Consider the following 21,756-nt stretch of genomic DNA (forward strand, 5'->3'; position numbering starts at 1 on the left):
GTTCTCCTTTGTTTACAAAGGACATTGCGCATATTTCTGGTATGAAAATTATGACAATGATGGATTCCCATATAGTTGTGAATGATTGAGTCAATCGCAACTATGGAAAGCCAGCAAAGTCAATATATGAAATACTAGTTCATGTTTGTTAACAAAATTCTAGATATGAATGTATATCTATTAATTCATTGATTTCTTAAAAATTTGGTGTGTTCTCCTTTGTTTACAAAGGACATTGCACAAATTTCTGGTATGAAAAATTATGACGATGATGGATTTCCATATAGTTGTGATTGATCAAATCAATTGCAACTATGGAAAGCCAGCAACGTCAATAAATGAAATACATGTCTGTTGAAAAAATTCTAGATATGAATGTATATCTATAAATTCATTGATTTCTTGAAAATTTGGTGTGATCCCCTATGTTTACAAAGGACATTGCGCAAATTTCTGGTATGAAAAATTATGACAATGATGGATTTCCAGAAAGTTGGGATTGATCGAATCAATTGCAACTCTTTGTGAGCGGGCCCTGATCAACCCTGCCCCTTTGTAAAACAGGGCCCTGCTTTCATTAAAGGAGTTCAATGTAATTGGCTGGGAAGATCCCCGTGTGACCTCGCGCCGACCCCTCCCACCAATCAAACTGCTTGCTCGTTTGGGTAAGAACTTCAATCTGATCGCCGGCTTCAAAGGTCAAGTCGCAGCGAAGAATGGCCGTAAAGGATTGCAAGGCTTGCCCGATGGTGGGCTTGTTCCATACATCATTCCAATCTGTATATGGAGGAGGAAATGGATGCATCAAAATATGAAATAGTTTATGCACATTAGATCATAAGCGCCTTTCATCATATGTCCTGCAATTCATATGAGATGAGGGTCGCTAGTCATAATTGGAAGAAGAGGGTTGCTGTTCATAAACAACGAAGAGGGTAGCTGAACATAATCAGAAAGAACACTTATGATCACTACTCTGACTCGTCCATTTTTACGATAAGCAACCTTTTTATTTGGGAACGACAATCAACCATTCTTGAATTATGAAAAACAACCCTTTTTGTCCATTATAAGTAAATTTGGCTTTCAAGATTTGTAGGTTATGTTGCTTGTAATGGTAATTTTTGTTGCAATCATGGAAATCATTCCCCCCCCATGGTTTTTGTTTTCATTTTGTCCAATGACAACTTGTCTCATTGCCAACTAGTCCACTATCATCAGGTGGTTTCAAACCGCCTCGATCACAAGAATCCCCGTTAAATTACGAGAACTTTTTAAGGCTAAAAAATACCCGTTAATTATTCCTGCATTCACACCGCCCCGAAACACATCCTTCGGGATAAGTTCCCGAAGTTACGACCATGCGCAGTGTGGTCTGATAAGCAGGCAAGGCGGGAGATTCAAAATCACTAGCCCAGCAGCCACCCACGCCGCCGCGCCCAACGACACGCTGGGATAAAAGTTCCCGTAATTTGCTTTCACATCGCCAAAATACCTGCGACCTTGGAAAAATCCCCACGAAAGTTCTCGTAATTTCGCCAAGTACCCACTATTTAGCGGGTATTTTCTTTCGGGGAAATTACGCGTAGTTTGCTTTCACATTACCAAAATACCTGGTATTTTCTGATCGGGGTAAATTTCCCGATCAGAGAATACCTGGAACTGGCGAACTTCGAGGCGGTCTCAAACCGCCTATTGAGTCCTTTAATATCCACATGGTCTAATTGCCATTTCTATTCACAAATTTGTCTAATAACCAGTTGGTCCAATAGCCACTTTTAATAGTCCATATACCGTTTGGCCTATTTGGACTCGGTGTTAATTGGGCAAAATTAATGAAAATAAAACAGATTTTAGACCAACTGGTTATGAGACGAAATGGTCACAGACGAAGTGATGATGGCTAATGAAGGCTAATGGACCAATTGCTGTTAGACGAAATGTTGATGGACGGAACGGCATTAGACTAAATGAAGTTAGACCAGATGGTGAGTGGACGAGTTGGCAATTTACCCCCCCCCCCCCCATGGACTGGATGGCCATCCAAATATTCAAGTCTTTTCAGGGATACAGCACCACATGCCTACAGATGCAACAAATATGGATTAATTCCTGCTACTGGACTCAGATCCATGATCAAAGTATTTAATCTACATTGCTTTTCTTCACTTCCAAAATATGAGCCTGCATTCAAATCTCTGGTTGAACTCAAGCTATAGCCTACCTGTAAGTCAGTGCTAAAAGTATAAATTTTGTGGATACTTCAATTATCAGTATCATTGCTGAAGAGTATAAATTTTGTGGATACTTTAAAGGGGAATGAAACTTTTGGAATAAGTAGGCTTGTGTCGAAACAGAAAAATCAAAGAATAAGAACAAAGAAAGTTTTTGAAAAATCACACAAATAATGAGATAGTTATGAACGTTTGAATATTGCAATCACTAACGCTATGGAGATCCTCCCATTGGCAATGTGACAAGGATGTGTGATGTCACATGTGAACAACTTTCCCTTTGATGGACTATAAAATACCCTCAAAATGTCTCTTTCTGCTTTTTCTTGTCGTGATACAAACTCTTTATCCATGATGTATTCTTTAAAATATGTATTACACGCCCTTCTATAGAAAGAACACATGATCTACTGATAGATGTGATAAAAGAGGCAATTTAAGGGAAATATATACTTAAGTAATGGGGAAAGTTGTTCACAAGTGACATCACACATCTTTGTCGCATTGCCAATTTGAGGATCTCCATAGCATTAGTGATCGCAATATTCAAATGCTCATATCTTTCTCATTATTTGTCAGATTTTTTCTCAAACTTTCGTTGATCTGTTTCTTTGATTTTTCTGTTTTCACACAAGCTATCCTGTTCAAAAGGTTTCATTCTCCTTTAATTATCAGTATCATTGCTGGAATACTTTCAATGGTTTGACTTTGCAGTGCTGACAAATAGAAAGTCAAATCTAACAGGTCCATGTCATGTTTGGCTATCACAGAAATGGACCTTGATTGTGTTAAAGGTAAAAGCCAGTTGTGGTAATGATATCAAAATGAGTTCGCACAGAATCTAATATAATGACCACCAAAGTGTCTGTTTGTATAAATAAAAAATATGTGCCAAAGGATTCTGGAAGAAACTGTGTAATTGCTGAGAAATCAGCAAATAAGCACAGGATTCGGGTAGAGCGTCGGGCCTGACATTAAAGCAATAATTATACACTGTCCCTCGTGCGCTTATCTGTGTTGGGGATCTTCAGTCTGAACATTTTTCAGCGTAGATTTCAAGATTTCACAAAGTTCAGTTTATGTATTTGTACCAAATATAGATCCTCGATGATATACTGACAATTAAGCCTTGTTTTACATACTTTCTTATGAAATCAGTGTTTACTGCAACTACTGGAATTTCTATTTAAAATCAGGCTTTAGATTGGCCATGGGATCTGAAATTAGAATACATACAAGTGCACAGAAAAAAATTGCCTCTTGGCAGGGGACGGTTGGTGGTCATACCTGATACTGATGCTCTTTTGGTAAGGTCTTTCCTCCCATTAGCTGTGCCCGAACTCTTTCTTGATATACATCCTGGGTTCACAGACTTAGATCTCTTCAAGCCACCTTTAGAATCTGTGGCGTCAAACGATGGTCTATGCTGGTTAGGTTGCTTCTCCACTGTAAATATGAGGAGATATTTCAACATAAATCTCGTTCAAGTTTGAAAAAATATTGTGTTTTTCTTTTTATGATATAAAGAAAAAGGAACTTTGTACGCAGTCAAATTAGGCATTATCATATAGAAAGCAGGCAATGAAAAAGTTTAACAAAAACCAAGGGAAAGAAGTTATTATTTCCTGCAAATTTTCTCACTTCCTGTTACTACTACACCATCAAGACATAATATGAGCAAAACATCAATGAAAATTTCATTAAATGACGATTCCATATTGCCTCTAAAACATAAGCAAGAAAATGCATTATCCAGCATATATATTCAAATAAAATATTGCAAATCTTTACTCCAAGACCAATGTTTTTGCAAAGTCTAGGGGACATTGAACTCTCAGCCAATCAGATTCTAGGATTTCAGTGGCTTATAACAGTTTTCATTTAAAATCACTGATTGTGAAATACTCCCCTGTTCCCTCTCTCCAAAGGAGTCTTTCATGGAGTATCTTATAAATGACTTTCACAAACAGATCTGCTCAGAGCAAATCAGAAAATAGGGGGTGTTGCAAGAAAAAAATTGCGATCAGTTGCAAATATTCTGTTGCAATTTTACAACTGATAAATCAATGTTAGTCACAGCAAATCAGATTAAACTTCTTATTTCAAGGAGCAAATTAGCAGTCAATCACTAATTTGCAATTAACTGCAAGACACATGATTGATTTAGGGACCAAAAATAGACATGCAATTGATCGCAAGTTTCTTGCAACACCCCAATAGTCAGTGAAAATCACCGACTATGTGTTTCGCGAAATATTCCCAAGACTGAAAAAAAAATCCTTACCCGGAATAGATGGTCTTCTGGGAGCTATCCTCTTCTTAGTTGATACACCTGGACACTCCCCTGAAGTACTGGCTTCTTCTGCAGGTGTTGTTCCTTGTAACTCTGTTTGCGAATCAGTGACATGATTCGATTCAGATTGATCACATTGCTTCTTGGCTATCACTAGAGAAAAAATCAAGAGAGAGAAAAAAACTCTTTCAAAAATACAACAAATTCTGATAAATTGATCAAAATTGATGTATTTCAAATTCGGGAAACATTATTCTTCATTACTATTCAATTTCCATGTGCTTTTCAACGTGCTTAGGTTGAAATTATGAAAATATCCTAAAAATGCATAAAATATGTGCTGTGGATAATCAATAAGCTAATTATTAAAAAATATTGGCAAAATTGATTTTTAAAAATCACACAGTAAGAGTCAGCATGTAAAGATCTATCTTCATGCAATTTGTCAAGTTCTTCGGAAATTGCGTCTATGAGATCAATTGGGCGATGCCGACCCCCCCCCTCCACCTGTATTTTCACGGTATAATAAAGCTCAGTGAAATAAAGGTTATTATTATCTATAGGGCACACGAGAGTAATTCATCTGCGCGCAAAGCATGCCGGACAGGCCTAAGTAAAGATCACATGACTTTATTTATTAAAATAATTCATTAAAAATTGATTAAATGTTTGCATATCAAAAGAAAAACGATAGAGAAAATGCTACGTTCATACTCTTTCATAATTAAGGCGTTTGGGGAGGCTAGACTGCATTTTTGTATGTCATTTTAATTATTATTACCCACAATGCAGTTCTGGTTTTTCTGGCAACGAACTGGCCGAAATTATGGTTAGTCTTATTTCAGGCAGTTTAACTTTTGATTGAGCTGGGCAAGTACCTGATTAACATATCAAGTCTTAATGTACTGTTAATTGTGACTAATGTCAGTGAATTAAAGCAAAATCTATCGAGGGATTGATTTTTAATGATTTTTTGATGAGCTATGATATAACACGTGAGTGAATGGGGGTCTGTAATACTCATGTGTGCCTTATACAGTCTTTTTTCAATGCACCAAAAACTTGCAATTTGGTCTGCATCTATCGCCTTTCCGATATGAGAGAGTATTCCGAAAAAAGGCTGAAATCCGACGAGTATCCTTTAGGCTCCAGTACAAAACTTGCGGTTCATTATGAGACTGTATTCAACAGATAATTGCGCATGTGTGAATTTGTGAAAGATACATGCGTACAATGATGAAAGTAATCTGATGTGCTGCGCAGACTCAATGATGTCATAATAATCTACATGTAAGTTGCATTTCTCAGGGGCCGCAGAGCGGTTTTGAAAGTGGGGGGCTGCCCATGCAAAAATCACAGTCAGGTAGTCATTTCTTTATGTTTTTGTACAGTTTTGGAAAAAAATTGAGGGATAAAGGTCACACAGGGGGGGGGGGGGTGTGATAGATAAAATAATGATACTGGATGGCTTTATTTCATTAAATAACAAATATTCCACTAATCTGCAATTCATGGAATATTTGCCCAAGCTCCTGGAATATTTCTGAAGGGTGCTCCATAAAGCTGTTCATAAGATAAGAATGACTTTACTCACGACTGGTAATCCTTTCTTGTGCTATATGATATCTCTATATATTTGATTTATGACAGTCGTGCGTAAAGTTGTGCCTAACTTTACCAACAGCTTTATGAAACACCCACCTGGTATTCCTTACTGAGCTATCCAATATAAGATAAATACCTGGAGTAGATAGTCTCCCTGGAGCAAGTCTCTTTACATTAGATAAACTTTGACCTGATGAATTGCATCTCTTTAATTCTATACAGGATCCAGTGGCCTCTTTAGACTTAGGCAGATCAGGTTGCTTTTGGGCTGTGGAAATATGAAAAAAATATGAAGATTACTTCTGATAAAGCGTCATTTCGAAAAATGAAAAAGACTTTAAATTAATGGGGAATAATTATGTAATAACCAGGGCATTGCAAGAAAATCTCAATCACAAGTCAATTTTGGATAAAAAAATTGAGTTTTTTTTTTTAAATTAATTGCTAATTTGCACTAGATTGCTGGTCTAATTCTTGAAACAAGAAGAAAAAAAATCAACTTGCTCTAGACATCGATTGCAAAATTTAAATATTAGTTTGCAATTCACTTCAAATATTTTCTTGCAACACTCCCTAAGACTAGTACAACGAAAGGTTTCTAAGAATTTATGGGAGTATAACTCAAGTTAGTACCTGCTAAACTGTACTGTCCATCATATTGTACACAAAACGGCACCGCCGATATCCTCTTCTTTACATTGTTATGCAGTTTATTGCATGTTTATCGATGAAATCGGTTTTGCCATACCTGCATATGCACCAGGCCCCCCATCTTCCAAAGAGTTACAATTGATCAGATTAACCCCAACTACATGGAAATCCATCAATGTCATAATTTCTATGACAGGAAATTGCACAATGTCCATTGTAGAAGCATACAGAATGATCAAGAAAACAACGAATGTATGAATATATAACATATCTAGAACACATTTGAATAAGCCTGCGCTTTATGTTGATCTTGCTGGCTTTCCGTAGTTGTGATTGATCGGATCAATCTGACTCTTTGTAAGACGGGGCCTGGACTCCTGGAGCTTGATGCCATCGATCAAATTCCATTTTAAAATCAATACAACTCATCATTGATTGAGGCTGATTATCCAGAAGAATGAATAATGAAAATATCAATAACAAAAATGCTGCAAAAGATGTAGGCAACAAGTTTCATTTTCTGTTTCAAAAATAACTGCCAGTTGTGGTAACGATTTCAAAATGAGTTCGAACAGAATCCAATGAAATGACCACCCAAGTGTCTATTTGTATAAATAAAAAATATGTGCCAAAGGATTCTGGAAGAAATTGTGTAATTGCTGAGAAATTAGCAAATAAGCACGGGATTAAGGTCAAGAATCAGGCCGACATTCAAAACAATAATTGTACACTGTCCCACATACGCTTATCCGTGTTGGGGATCTTCAGTGTGAACATTTTTCAGCGTAGGTTTCAAGATTTCACAAAGTTCAATTTATGTAACTGTACCAGATCTAGATCGATATACTGACAATTAAGCCTGGTTTTACAGACTTTCTCATGAAATCAGTGTTTACTGCAACTACTGGCATTTATCTTTAAGAACATTGACCAAGAGGACAGTGATTACCTGTTGTTGAGGGTCTGCTTGGGGCAACCCTCTTTACATTTGATGTAGAAAAACCTCCTCCCTGTCTATTTGGTGATTGGCGCGCAGATATCGATCTGATATCTGATTGAGAGTCTGTGACATGAATTGATTTCGGAGGATCAGATTGCTTTTTAGCTGTGAAAAGGGGGGAAAAAGAAGAAGAACATCATTAATCATTAAAAGGGCAGAAATAAGATCAAGCTAATTTGAATGAATCAAGATTTGAAAGTTAGGAGGAAAAATTACAAATTTTCATCAAGATTGTCCGTAAAAAAAACAGGGCATGTGTAACTAAAGTACAGAAATTATTATTTAATCACTCTGAAATAAAGGAATTTTATTATGCTATGAATATCTTAACGTTTCAAATCGGCAATATTTTTCTGTACGATATATCCACAAGGAATTATGGCGAAACAGTAATGATAACTTTATCCATTGCATTAAGAAATGAATCCATGTTTTTCACTCCAGGCACAGAAAACTGGCAATTTGAGGAACATACAATGCCAATCTTTTTTTACTTCAAATTTTAGTCCCATACCACATTAATATCGTCTAAAAAGATTGTACATACAGCTTCTTTCACTGTTTACTGACATGATTGTGATAGTTTTAGCATGAATCCGGTCTTCTATACATTCTGAATTGCACTTCCAATTTGTTCTGGAATGTTCTATCTTCACCTGTTGTATGTGTCTACAATCTTCTCCATGATACGTACTATAACATATTTCGTCCAGGAACCGGAACTTCGATTGACGAAGCTCTATCAGCCATGATTGCAATTACCAAGTACAGCCTGATTGTCTTTCATATTTCTTTTAATTTGTAACTTTTGAAATTATCTGAGAGAAAATATCTACTCTTTAATATACACTATCATCTCGTCATTGCCGAATATGTTTTCAGCTCTATAATTATCCTTTGCACTACTGGACAGTGATCTACCTACGATTTTCCACAGGGGGGCCAATTATTCCGCCAAAAAATTTGACAAGCAGAAAAAAAAGGTCTTGACTACAAATAAAGGATTTCGTACCAGAAAACATATTTGACAAGAAAAAAAAAAAAGGTCTTGACTACAAATAAAGGGATTTCGTACCCGAAAACAAAATTGACAAGCAACAAAAAAGTTTTTCGAGTTCAAAGGAGCGGGCCAGGGATCAGTTGTGGCTCGCCGGGGGGGGGGGGGTTATGTGATAAGACAGCCTTATTTCTGAAAATTGACTTATTATTGTATCTTCTCTGCAATAATTAACATTAACAGAATTCAACGGATCTTTATATCAATAAATCTCCTAACCTAATTCTGCATTTTGTTTCAATTTGCTACGTAACTACACTGTACATTACTTTTTCATGTGATTTTCCAAGGTGTAAAATTTTATGACCTAACACTTCATCATGACGACTCGAGCCAAGTCGAATGCAGAAAACCATTGTCATTCAAGCAGTCGAGGAATACTTAGAGAGTGATGCATTTTTCAAAGCTGTTGAAGAAGCTATTGTAAAAGGAATCAATAAGCAATTGAACAAGTTGTTCTAAAGCAAATTGAGCGATTAGAGGGTGGCCAATCTGGCCTACCAGAGCATGTTGAGTACAATGGTGGAATGATAATGGACTCAGAAGCCCAAATTGAGTCTCAGGTCAAAGAAATTGGAGGCCTCGATAGAATGCTCTATGATCAAGCCTCGACAATCAAGAATCCCCAACTTGAGATGAATGAGATGTAACAGTACTCGCGTCGGAATTGTTAGCGACTCTACGGGATAACTGATAACAAAGATGAGAAAACCGCAGAATTGATATGCCGTATTACCACGGAACGACTGGGTGTGCCACGATCAACAGATGGCTTGGACAGATCGCATCGCGCTGCCGGGGTGCAGGACTCTTCCAGCTCTGATGAGAACACATCAAACGTTGAGGGCGCTACAGCCAAGAGGAAACCGTAATCGTGGGTGATGATTGTAAAATTCTGTACACACTGCAAGTGCTCTGCAGTTCTGTGTGCCAGGAGGCGATTAAGAGGAACCGGTAATACATTGGCCAAGCCCTGACACCTTACAACAACGATCGCTTGTGGCAAGCTAAAAACCATGACAAGGTCAAAGAAGCTGGGACCTCCTATGGCCACATGATTGTGTTGCTTGCCACTACGAGTAGGAAATGCATGAAAAAGGTCATTCGGAAAAGAAATGAACCGATTCATGTAAAATGAGTATACACGTGGTGCGATACATTCCGTTGTATAATTCTAATTTTTTAATTGAAAGAAAAATGTTCTTTTGTTAACATTCTTCTCTTTTATACTAAAACTTTTTTTAAAACTTTGATCTATTTCTCATATTATTAAAGACTCTCTTTCCCTTTTATGTCTCAAAACTACAATTCCATAAATTCTGAATCTGATCACTTTAATACCACAGATCAAAGTATTTACATTGTTCAACCTTTTGGGGGTATTGATGACAACGAAATATGTTCATATTATCACATGCCATTCCTATATACTCTGAGGGAGGGTGCTATGGGATTATAAATATATGTTGGTGATCTGCAGCTGGCACATCTCTGACTCTATTTCTGCATATTCATATATCCTCTGAGGGAGGGCGCTATGACATTACCTGGGGAGGAAGGCCTCTTGGGAGCTAATCTCTTCAAATTCGATGCACGTACAGCATCCCCTGTTGTCTTCGGTTGCCTAGAAGAAGTCGTTCTTCTCAAATCTGCTTGGGGTTCTGTGACATGAATTGATTTGGGTCGGTCAGGTTGCTTTTTTGCTGTGAAAAAGAGAGTGGAAAATCATTAAAATACTATTTTTCATTCCCATTGAGCCACAGGAATTTTAAAGGTACCTTCATTTTTTTTTAACATAGGGCATAATTCTATTGGAATTCATTGTGGTCAATGAGATCAATTTTTGGCTGTGGAAAAGAGTGGAAAATTTTTAAAATTACTCTAATTTCCGTTCCATTATGGATCATGTTACGTGAATTCCTTATTCTTGTCAAAACAATAAAAATAATAGCTGAGTTTAATTACATAGTGCTTTTTGCCGGAGGATACAAAGCATTCACTATTATCACCCTCTTGTCCCACAAGTTCAAGTTCAATCAATATATCTCAAATTTCATATGAACAAAATCTTTACTTTGAATTTGCATGATAATTGTTGTCTCTAGGGGTTCATACTAGCCCTATTCTATAAGACATCCCATGAGTTCTTCCGTTGTTTTAAAAATCTTTGCATGCTCAATTATTTCCAAAGGGATATATTAGATTGTTCTTTCAAGTTTTTCTTTGAACTTTGCCGTCCTCAACGTATCATCGATACATAATACTGAAGAGTTAATATATGAGCTTCGCTTCATCAATGATGGAGAAATGCACTTTAATTCAACTAAACATTAACAACTGTGTGAAATTTTGCAATATTCATAATGTGCAAATGGTTAATAAATCTATTTTATATTTTACTGGACTGAAGATGTCGGGTAGTGAATCGTATTACCAAACACTTCATAAATTCAATCATATCAAACACAATATTCTCACAAAATTCAATAAAACTTCCACCATTCATGTACACAAATATGTATATGTGCAGAATATTTAATTGTACAATTTTGCTGAAATAATCTTTCTTTTTTTTCAAAATCAGCCTCGGATCGAACCCCATGTGAAATATTTGGGCCGCTTGAAAATGCTATCGTCGATGCTATCGGATTACCATGACGTTTGTTTCCTGTGGGAAAAGTTGAGAAAACAAGAAAACCACTCGTGAGTTATTTTTACCATATCTTATTATTTTGAGAATATAGAGACTTTGAAAATGTGCTTCTGACCATTTTTCATCATCTCGCCATTAAGGTTCCCTTTGCAAGGATGTTGCTACGTTTTGACAGAATTGAATTATTTCTGACGCGTATGGTGCATGCGTTTGGTAATACGACTACAAGGCCAATCAGTATACTAATACAATCACTCACTATATATAGTTTTATCAAGTAAGTCAACATGTCATTTTTTGTAAGACCTCATCATCAAGGACAGTACTACATGTAAAAGGCAAAGGTTTAAAGGACAAGTCCACCCCAGATAAATGTTGATTTGACTAGAGAAAAATCAAACTAGCAGAATGCTGAAAATTTCATCAAAATCGGATTGTAGAATAATTAAAGTTATGACATTTTAAAGTTTCCCTTATTTTTCACAAAACAGTGATATGCACAACTCAGTGAAATGCAGATGAGTCAGTCGATAATGTCCATCACTCACTGTTTCTTTTGTTTTTTATTGTTTGAATTACAAAATGTTTCATTTTGTACAGATTTGACAATAAGGAACAACTTGAATGAACCATATCAAATAATGCTAATTCAACATGTTCAGGGAGGAATTAATTGTTGTTTCAATGAGGGGAAAATTAGAATATTTCATATAATAAAATACACAAGAAATAGTGAGTGGGTGACGTGATCAGTCTCCTCATTTGCATACTGACCATATAACTTTTTTATAAAATTAAGCGAAACTTTAAAATGTCATAACTTTCTTATTTTACATCCGATTTTGATGAAATATTCAGTGCTATGTTGGATGTTTCTCTCTTGATTCAAATCAACTTTTGGTTGGGGTGGACTTGACCTTTAAGCTGTGAATTGTTTTCTTTCGAAAGTTCTTACCCTTCCTGAAACTTAGGTGTCTGAAGCTGAACCTCCTCCTAAAATTCTCTGCCATACCATTGATAATTCCCTCCTTTCATCATCTTATAACACTTCATTTGGGATGGGAAATATCAAGAGTAGTACCAGTACCTGTGGTGGAAAATATATTTTAAGATAAAAACCAGTTGTGGTAACGATCTCAAAATGAGTTTGAATAGAATCCGATAAAATGATATCCCATGTGTTTTTATGCATAAATAAAAAATATGTGCCAGATGGCTCTAGAAAAGAATTTGCAAGAGCTGAGAAATAAGCAAAACAAGTGGAATGCCTCTGGCCATCTCATCTGCATCACGCAGTTCAATATAGCAGCAGTGCTGACTTTGAAAACTACTCTAACTCGCACAAGATGTTCAGTGATACATGGTTACTCTTATGTCCACTTTTTATGAACTAGACCAATAAACTTACAGAGATATAATGGTTATTCAACAAAAAAACCCAAAATGGCCAAAGTTCATTGACCTTTGACCTTGGTCATGTGACCTGAAATGCGCACAGAATGTTCAGTGATACTTGATTATTCCAATGTCCAAGTTTAACAAACTAGACCAATAAACTTTCAAAGTTATGATGGTAATTCAACAGATACCCCCAATTCGGCCAAAGTTCATTGACCCTAAATGACCTTTTACCTTAATCATGAGACCTGAAACTTGCACAAAATGTTCAGTGATGCTTGATTACTATTATGTCCAAGTTTCATGAATCAGATCCATAAACTTTCAAAGTTATGATAGGAATTCAACAGATACCCCCAATTCGGCCAGTTCATTGACCCTAAATGACCTTTGACCTTGGTCATGTGACATAAAACTCATGCAGGATGTTTGGTGATACTTGATTAACCTTATGTTCAAGTTTCATGAACTAGGTCCATATATTTTCTAAGTTATGATGACATTTCAAAAACTTAACCTCAGATAAAGATTTTGATGTTGATTCCTCCAACATGGTCTAAGTTCATTGACCCTAAATGACCTTTGACCTTGGTCATGTGACATGAAACTCTAATAGGATGTTCAGTAATACTTGATTAACCTTATGGCCAAGTTTCATGAACTAGGTCCATATAATTTCTAAGTTATGATGTCATTTCAAAAACTTAACCTCAGGTTAAGATTTGATGTTGACGCCGCCGCCGCTGCCGCCGTCGGAAAAGCGGCGCCTATGGTCTCACTCTGCTATGCAGGTGAGACAATAAGCAGTGAATTCCAGATCCAAATTCTGTGGAACATTTGTTGCATTTTACGGAGCAAACGTCAGAGGAGCAATTGTCCCATTTTGCGTAACAAATGTTAATGAAGTCAATTCATGATCATATTTATCGGCCGATGCAAGTATTCTACGATTCATGATATTCATCGGCTGATGCAAGTATTTTCCTATCTAGGACCTTGGCACTGCTCATAATATTGTCGCCCTATATACACATCTTGTAGCTAGGCTACCATAACAAAGACGGCAAGATAGCGACAATCAATTATTCACATTTTTTCATGATAAATATGAATAAATACATGCACCATTAGTATTAGACCAAAAGATTTGGTCTCTGTTATGTTGGTTGTTCCGCTGTACTCTGTTGGCTTAGAACCGAAGTTCTAACTCGATCTGTACAGGGACTCAATAGCCATATGTTTATGTATCAAGTTCCGATCAACCAGGGAAGTGGGAATTGCGCGACAGCTGAATTAACTGTTTTTCCCCCTTAGTAAATTTGTTTCCAGTTTTGGTGCATTTCAGGCAAAAAAAATGGAATAATAATTTTTATTTTGGTCCAGAATTTTTAAATATTTTCATGAAATAAAGACAAAAATCGATGAGCCCCATCAGGGGGAATTTGCATTGTTAACCTCCTAATGGTGGCTGCACGATAGCAAGCCGTCTGTGTACGAGGAGAAATTTAAAAAAAATCAAAATGTTAAAAAACTCCTTGAAACAGACGTCTGCCAGCTGTCTACATAAGTACGTGCAGGGTGTAAATTAGACCAAAAGCTTTGGTCTCTGTTATGTTGGCTGTTCCGCTGAACACTGTTGGCTCCACTCATCAAATACAGAGACCGAAGTTCTAGCTTCATCTGTACAGGGACTCAATAGCCATATGTTTATGTCTAGTTCGGAAAAACAGGGAAGTGAAGTTGCACGAAAGCCGAAGTAAGTCACTTTTTTTCTTTCCATAGTCGATGTTATACATGTACATCAGATTCATTACCAAACCACATTATTTACCTAAGAAAAAAGTCTGACAACACTCACTGTATAAGGTTTTAAAAGAAAGTTTCATTATTCTTCAGAATCACTTCAAGACAGGATAACACATCATTGCATTGCTTTGAGCCTTGAATTTGACATCCAACATGTACATATTAACAAATCAAGTAGAAGTACCTCTGGTAGAAGTAAATTAATTTCATCTAATTCTTTATCCAAATTACCTCATGGCATGCCAAGTTACGAACGACTTTACGCACGATTGGTGATACCTTCTTGAGCTACATGTAATTAAATGTGAATCTGATTAGCACCCAAGAAAGTATCACCAGTCGTTCGTAAGTTGTTCTTAACTGACAAACAGCTTTATGAAACAGCTCCCATTCAAAGTACATGTACTTACGCATCGCGCGCGCTCGCCAGGACAGTACAGCGCGTGCGACATTTGTGTAGTACACATACGGAGCTCGCGCTCGTCCATTCTTATGCTGCAGCTTACATAGCATATGTAAAGCGCGCTAGCGGCCGGCCGGCCAGCTGTGTATATATATAGCTAGCTCATCGTTCGGTGCGGCTTCAGACTAGACCACTGATCTCTATAAAAAATAGAGATCAGTGGACTAGACTGCATACATGCACTGGACGTTGCTGGTAAAGCTAAGGTAGTGAATACTTTTTGAGATCGGAGAAAAGTTTTCCTCGCTCAGAAAAAAAGGTGCAGACTTTCAAAAGGGGCACATTATATATCAGAAAAAGGGCACATTTATGAGAAAAAGGGCACCACGGCCATATAAAAAAGGGCACATTTTTAGTGGCCGTAACTTTTAGCAAAGAGAAGAAGGGCATGACGGCCAGTAATGGGAGCATCGACGGCCATGGCCGTAGGAGATAGGTATGAGATCGAAATCACAGCGACTATTCACACTGTTCCATAATGATTCCGAAAGGAGGTGCAACACCCCCACCCACATGGGCGCAAATCCCAGGGGGACACTTCCCCCTAACCCAAAATAGTAGGGGCACATTATCAAATGTCCCCCTACTATTTTTGTTCTCTTATATATGATGGAAAAAAATAGGCCTACATCATTTAAATCGAAGTAAAACATGTATTTTGGACGAGACGACCTTCTTTTGGGGGTGATAAACCTTCCTTTTTTTTTTTTTTGTTAGTTTTTTTTTGTTTTTTTTTGCCTGTTTTCCAGCCCCTGGTCCCCTACCTTAGATTTCCACCCTTGCCTCACACTACTCTTGATATTGTTTGCGAATCTGTTTTGTAAATTAAAGGGGAATTTCACCCTGATAAAAAGATGATGAAAATATGAGAAAAATCATTTCAAAATATCGATGAAGGTGTTATTTGACAAAAAATGGAGTTGATAGAATTTAGAATGCTTGATTTATTGTGACGTCTATAACGAGCAGTTGCTCTATCCTAAATATAAAATGCCCAAATTTCCCATTTTTAATGGTCCGTAACGACCCACTTTTTTCTTTTTGATAACAAGTATGAATTGATATAGGCCTACTAAAATGTACCATAAAAATCATTATCATGTATTTCTTGACATTTCATTTACTTTTTTACCATAATAATAGCTGCTTGCAAAGGCCTACGCCGTCACAAAAAAACCCGGGGGGGGGGGGGGGGGGCCACTTACATTGACGAGTGGATACCATGCGCGACCAAAAAAAAACGTAAAAAGGATGTCCTTTTCACGATAGGGCATGTTACCTACGTAACGTGATAAGGGTGTCAAAAACACAAAAATAACGAAAAAAGGGTATCTATTAATTCGCTAGGAAAACCGTCGTGTTTAGGGTCTAATTTGCGGGGATGATAAAACAAAATCAAAATGTTTTATAAAGGATGTCCTTTTTGCTCCAACACTTCGTGTTTAGAGTCCGATTTGCGCGAGGTGTAGAAGGTGGGGTCGTACTAAACCAAATAAGGTAAAGCCGACGACCGAAGGACCCGTAACAATAAAACATTCCTGTACTTGTTTAGGGGTTCATTTCAGGGAATATTTGCCAAGAGTATCGTTTTGTTTCCAATACTTGTTAAGGGTAGGGTTTCACACGCCAATACTTGTTAAGGGGTGCATTTTCAGAATATGGAAATTACGTGTTTAGGGTGCTTTTCGAGACCCCATGGTCGCGCATGGTATCCACTCGTGAATGGAAGTGGCCCCCCCCCGGGCAAAAAAAAATCTTACCTTTGAAAAAGATTGGTGGGGGATGGATTTTCCTCGAACGCATACCAATTTTTTTTCTGCTATTTTCATAATAAACTTTAAATGAATTCAACTTTGCACTACTTAATTTTTTCAAAGACAAAATAACAAAATTACATCTCGTCATCATCATCATCACCACTATCATTAGCATCACCATCATCATCACCACAACCGTCACCACAACCATCATCATCACCAAGATAATTTTCATCATCGTCATTGCCATCATCATCTTTTTTTTTTCTTTATTTTTTCCCCATCCCTTCTTTTTTTTTCTTCCAATATTCCTCCTTTTTTTTAGAGCGGCACACCGTCATGCTCCCTCACTGATTATCCGCCTCTATATGCTTGGTGTTGTATAAATTGGCGGATACCTGAATGAAATACTGAAGAGAAAATAAGGAAAGGGAAAAAGTAAGAAGAAAAAGAAGATGAGAAGAAAAAAAGAAAGCCAAACAAATGAAACAAAACAATGTCAAAATTTCGTAATAAAGTCTTCTACGTCAGTTTAATAATGATGTTTTCATTGAAATGAGAACAAAAAAAGAATTGAAACCATAGGCAGCGGAAGCGGGGACGTTCCCCCCTAAATTTGTTGTTGACCTTTTTTTTTTTTGCTTGTCAATTTATTTTCCTACGTCCCCCCTAAAATGTTTGGGTTGAGAGCCTTTTTTTTTTGCTTGTCAAAATTTTTTAGGTTGTCCCCTCCTAAAATTTGGGGCTTCCGCCGCCAATGATTGAAACAATGAGGTAAAAAGGACTACATTATATAGTGTAAAGAAATAGAGGGAAGCTCCGAGACAATAAAAAGGTTGAAAAAGAAAAAAATGTGAAAACACAAAGCTCTCACAACATGAGCATAATAACAAATAATAACAAATAAGCGAGGACAAGTAGCTGAGGGACCCCCCCCCCAACTCTCTCTCTCTAGTTATCTATCTATCTATCCGACTCGATTATATAAGAGAAGAATTTACTAATCAAAATATTATGAGCAAAAAGCACGAGCTGATATTTTTTATGAATATTCAAAACTGATAGAGAGACGCAATCGAATTATTCGATTGCGACAAAATTGATGATCTGAGAATTTATTGTTTTTAGGAATTCATTAAAAGCATAAAGTTGATCAGCATTAAAATATGGCAGGCGCAACGCATGAGCTAAAGCTTTATAGGCATACACCGATAAAAAATTTTAAGTATTTTTGGTAATCATGAAAAAAATTGATATTTCATGAAAGAAAGCTCAAATCCCGAGGAGGAATATTCTTATGAATTGACTTTAAAAAAAACTGTGGTAAGCCCCATTTAATATTTGATTATAAGTCGAATAAAACAGTAAAAGCTGAAAAACGTTCGCGTGATATTTGGCAACCTCCCCCCCCCCAAAAAAAAATAAATTAAAAAAAAATAAAAAAAAGTTTTTAACTATAATAATGATCAAAGGTAATTTTGTCTCGCGTAGAACTGGACAAGTGGAAAAAAGATTGTCACTAAAAAAATGAAGGTAATTTTGACCCACGTAAAATTTGGCGAGCCCCCCCCCCAAAAAAAAAAAGGAAAAAAGGTTTTAACAAGCAAAAAAAGGCTAAAAAAGAGAAAGAAGAGACAAGAATAATTATTGCTGATGTGGTTTACGGTACACCATGTTGAGTGTTATAGAAGCAGTGGATAGAAGAAGAGAAGGAAGTGGATAGGCGACTTTCTCGCCTATCCACTTCCTTCTCTTCTTCTATCCACTGCTTCTATAACACTCCACATGGTGTACCGTAAACCACATCAGCAATTGTACATGCCACCATGCAAACCTTCAAACAACATCTGAAGAATAATTATGAACGAAATATCCCCATTACAAATAATGCTGTGATCATCATAAGGGAGGGGTCGCATAACTAGTATGAACAACGTATTTAATTCCAAAATATTTACTACAAATCTCAATAGGGGGATCGGGCAGAAATGCTCACCCCCACCCCCCCGATCCGCCACTGATTCCAATCAATAATGACATTTATCTGCAATACTGATACTTTGGAATCAAGATACTGAAGATTGATACGCTTTACATAAATTATGAACGTCTGACAAAAAGATAATCTACCGATCACCTGACCGATCAGCTGACCAGTTCGCGTATCACTTCGGAGTTGATCACTCGTCGCAGCTGTGTGAAACGCTCACCGAAAATCAACAAAAAGGGCCTGAAATGTAAGTTTAATGATAATCTATTTTAATTTGAACTACTTAATTAATACTTTTAATGTCTCCCCCCACCAAATGAAAGTCATATCACTTAACTCCAATTTGTATTAAGGCGTACATTTACCAAAGTCTTGGGTTGGAAATCAGAACAGCATTGTCTAACCCATATTTTTGGGTAATGTCGCCTATGAGGTCCATACATGTTAATGTTTGGACCTCATTGGTACTAGGAGTGCGTACGTACAGACAACGTATTTTAGCAGTAACGTTAGATCGAACAGCGGGAACCCAATTTTCCGATCGTTTTTTTGTACATAAAATGTCATATTATGAAAAAGAAATCACATCCATATTTACGAAAAAATGTTTAAAATTCAGAAATATCGTACCTTAGACCTCAGTTACCGCTAATTCTTTTGAAATGATGATCGAAACATCGTCATCTTCGATCCTTTCGTTGGTCAAGGTAAGTTGCCATCTTGGATGACGTCATCATCATTACAGACGTATTTACCAGTCGCTACCTATCGCGATTTGTGCCGCTGCTTTGCGCTGCGCTTGGACATATTGATTTGCGTGCGTTTGGAACTTGTCGCTCACATTGATTGGCCAAGATATCAAAAATTTAACCGGAAAGCCTTGATAAAAGCACAACTCGTTGACGGCTGTCATATTTTCCTCTCCGGAAGAAAGTAAAAAAATAAGGAATAACCCGGGGAATAACTCATCGGTAACGTATATTTTCAAAATATTATAAAATTTATATATCAATAGAAAGATTAGAGTCTAACGAAAATAGTGGACCTTCGTCCAAGATAATATAATGTCATTTAGAATCTAAAAGAAGTAACAAATCTGGACAAAACCCGTCCGCCGAATTTTCGGACCAGATTACACATGAAGGCTCGTACTGACACATTGCCGTCGGTAAATGGGGATTGTAGTAAAATGTCAGAAATTGTTGAATAAATCCCCAGAAACGACGGTTATTTCTGTCTAGGCCCACTCACACAGCAAGCGAGGTTAGTAATACTAACCTCGCACAACGCATGTGGTTTCATAGTGGACTTTGACGTTTTCATTCATCACACGAATGTGAGGGAATGAAAAACGCCAAACGTTTCAGTATTTCTCCACTAATGATTTCTTTTTTAATGGTTTAAAACTGTTTTAAAAATGAATTGGAAATTATTTATAAAAGTGTTTTTATCGCTTACCTCCAAGTCTCAACCAGGATACTCCGTTCGATCCGTCCTTAATACTGCGGTGGAAAGTACGCAAACAACAATCGAAAAGCAATTTTTCGTATCGAACATTCTCAATTCAAGTCGTCAGCGCGTAATAGGAAATTACCAAAAATCAACAGGTTGCATCTCATGTATATACTTATTGGTAAAGTACGCCATCTTTTGACAAGATGATGATGAAAGTGAATTGAACGAGCAAGAAAATAATGCTGATCGCCTAGAATGCAGCTAGCTTGCAACACCGTAAACAAAGGTACGGTAGGCACTTAAGAACCAAGTTTGAAAGGACACTCGTAAAATTACGTCACTCTCGCGATGAATATTCATTAGATCGTGGTCGTGCGTGTTCAATACAAACTCTCTGCATGCATGCACTCAGTGTGTATTGAACACGCACGACCACGATCTAATGAATATTCATTCATCGCGAGAGTGACATAATTTTACGAGTATCCTTTCAAACTTGGTTCTTAAGTGCCTACCGGCTTGGTGAATAATATCGCGCGCCCTCTTTAGGCAAAAGTTGATATCAACGCTGATCAAGAGGCATCTACGTGAAGATCACGAAAAATGCTCTTATTTTATTAAAAAAACAGCAAAGAGAATTCAACAAACGATCCATATGGTTCGGTAAGTGTTATAGAAAAAGTAGAATTCATAGCTATAGTTATTTTAGTAAAAATGGTGTGAAAGATTCGCGTGCACCAGGTGCATATGAATCCTTCACACACGAGACGATTGGAAACCATGGGTGGGCTAGGCCAGTGCGAAACTGCATTACTTTTTTATTAGCACCGACACAATTCAAGAAAACCTGCACCGGCTGACGACGTCGGTGTGCGCCGCGCCGGCCTGGTTGGTGCGGAGCTGAGCGGGGTTCCGAGCTGAGTGCGGCGCAACTTCCTTGAAAGTTGAAGTATAAAAAGTGAAACAGAGCTTTTGTCTGTTTTTTTAAGTAACAGTTCGTTAAGCCTTGATTAATTTATGCGAAGATCAACTCACCAGATCAGCCATACAGATACAAAATCATTGATTCGCCGACTCCGGAACAACTTTTTACAGTTGTAAAGTTCATCCACAGTCATAGAAGGAATTGGAGGATGCCGTATGGTATTTGCGGAGAACAAAATCCCAAGGAAAAATCACATTGGCAAATTCCGTACATATTACCGTATGTAGGAAGTAATAATATGATTATTTTCATTTTACCGCTGGGCAAATAATCATTAAAAGTAGAGATGGAAGGAACAGAAGGTCGGGGGGAGGGGGTCGAAGCTAAAGGAAATGTTGACAACCTAAAAAAAAGGTCTTCATCACCAATTTTAGGTCGTTTCCTACCCATTCCCCCCCCCCCCAAAAAA

At 37.2% G+C, this 21,756-nt stretch overlaps 1 protein-coding gene across 1 annotated transcript; it reads right to left on the bottom strand.

Annotated features, from left to right (window-relative positions):
• Positions 1–452: 452 nt before the first annotated feature.
• On the bottom strand, positions 453–21,624 carry LOC121417077 (drebrin-like protein). Its single transcript, XM_041610644.1, has 8 exons — positions 21,398–21,624; positions 12,449–12,580; positions 10,388–10,543; positions 7,733–7,888; positions 6,269–6,400; positions 4,519–4,680; positions 3,522–3,680; positions 453–777 (listed from the first exon to the last, which is right to left on the bottom strand). The coding sequence occupies exons 2-8, from the start codon at positions 12,501–12,503 to the stop codon at positions 578–580; spliced, it is 1,020 nt and encodes a 339-aa protein (XP_041466578.1). The 5' UTR covers positions 12,504–12,580; positions 21,398–21,624; the 3' UTR covers positions 453–577.
• Positions 21,625–21,756: the final 132 nt, after the last annotated feature.

This window comes from Lytechinus variegatus, chromosome 6 (assembly GCF_018143015.1).
Source record: "Lytechinus variegatus isolate NC3 chromosome 6, Lvar_3.0, whole genome shotgun sequence".
Lineage (NCBI taxonomy): Eukaryota > Metazoa > Echinodermata > Echinoidea > Temnopleuroida > Toxopneustidae > Lytechinus > Lytechinus variegatus.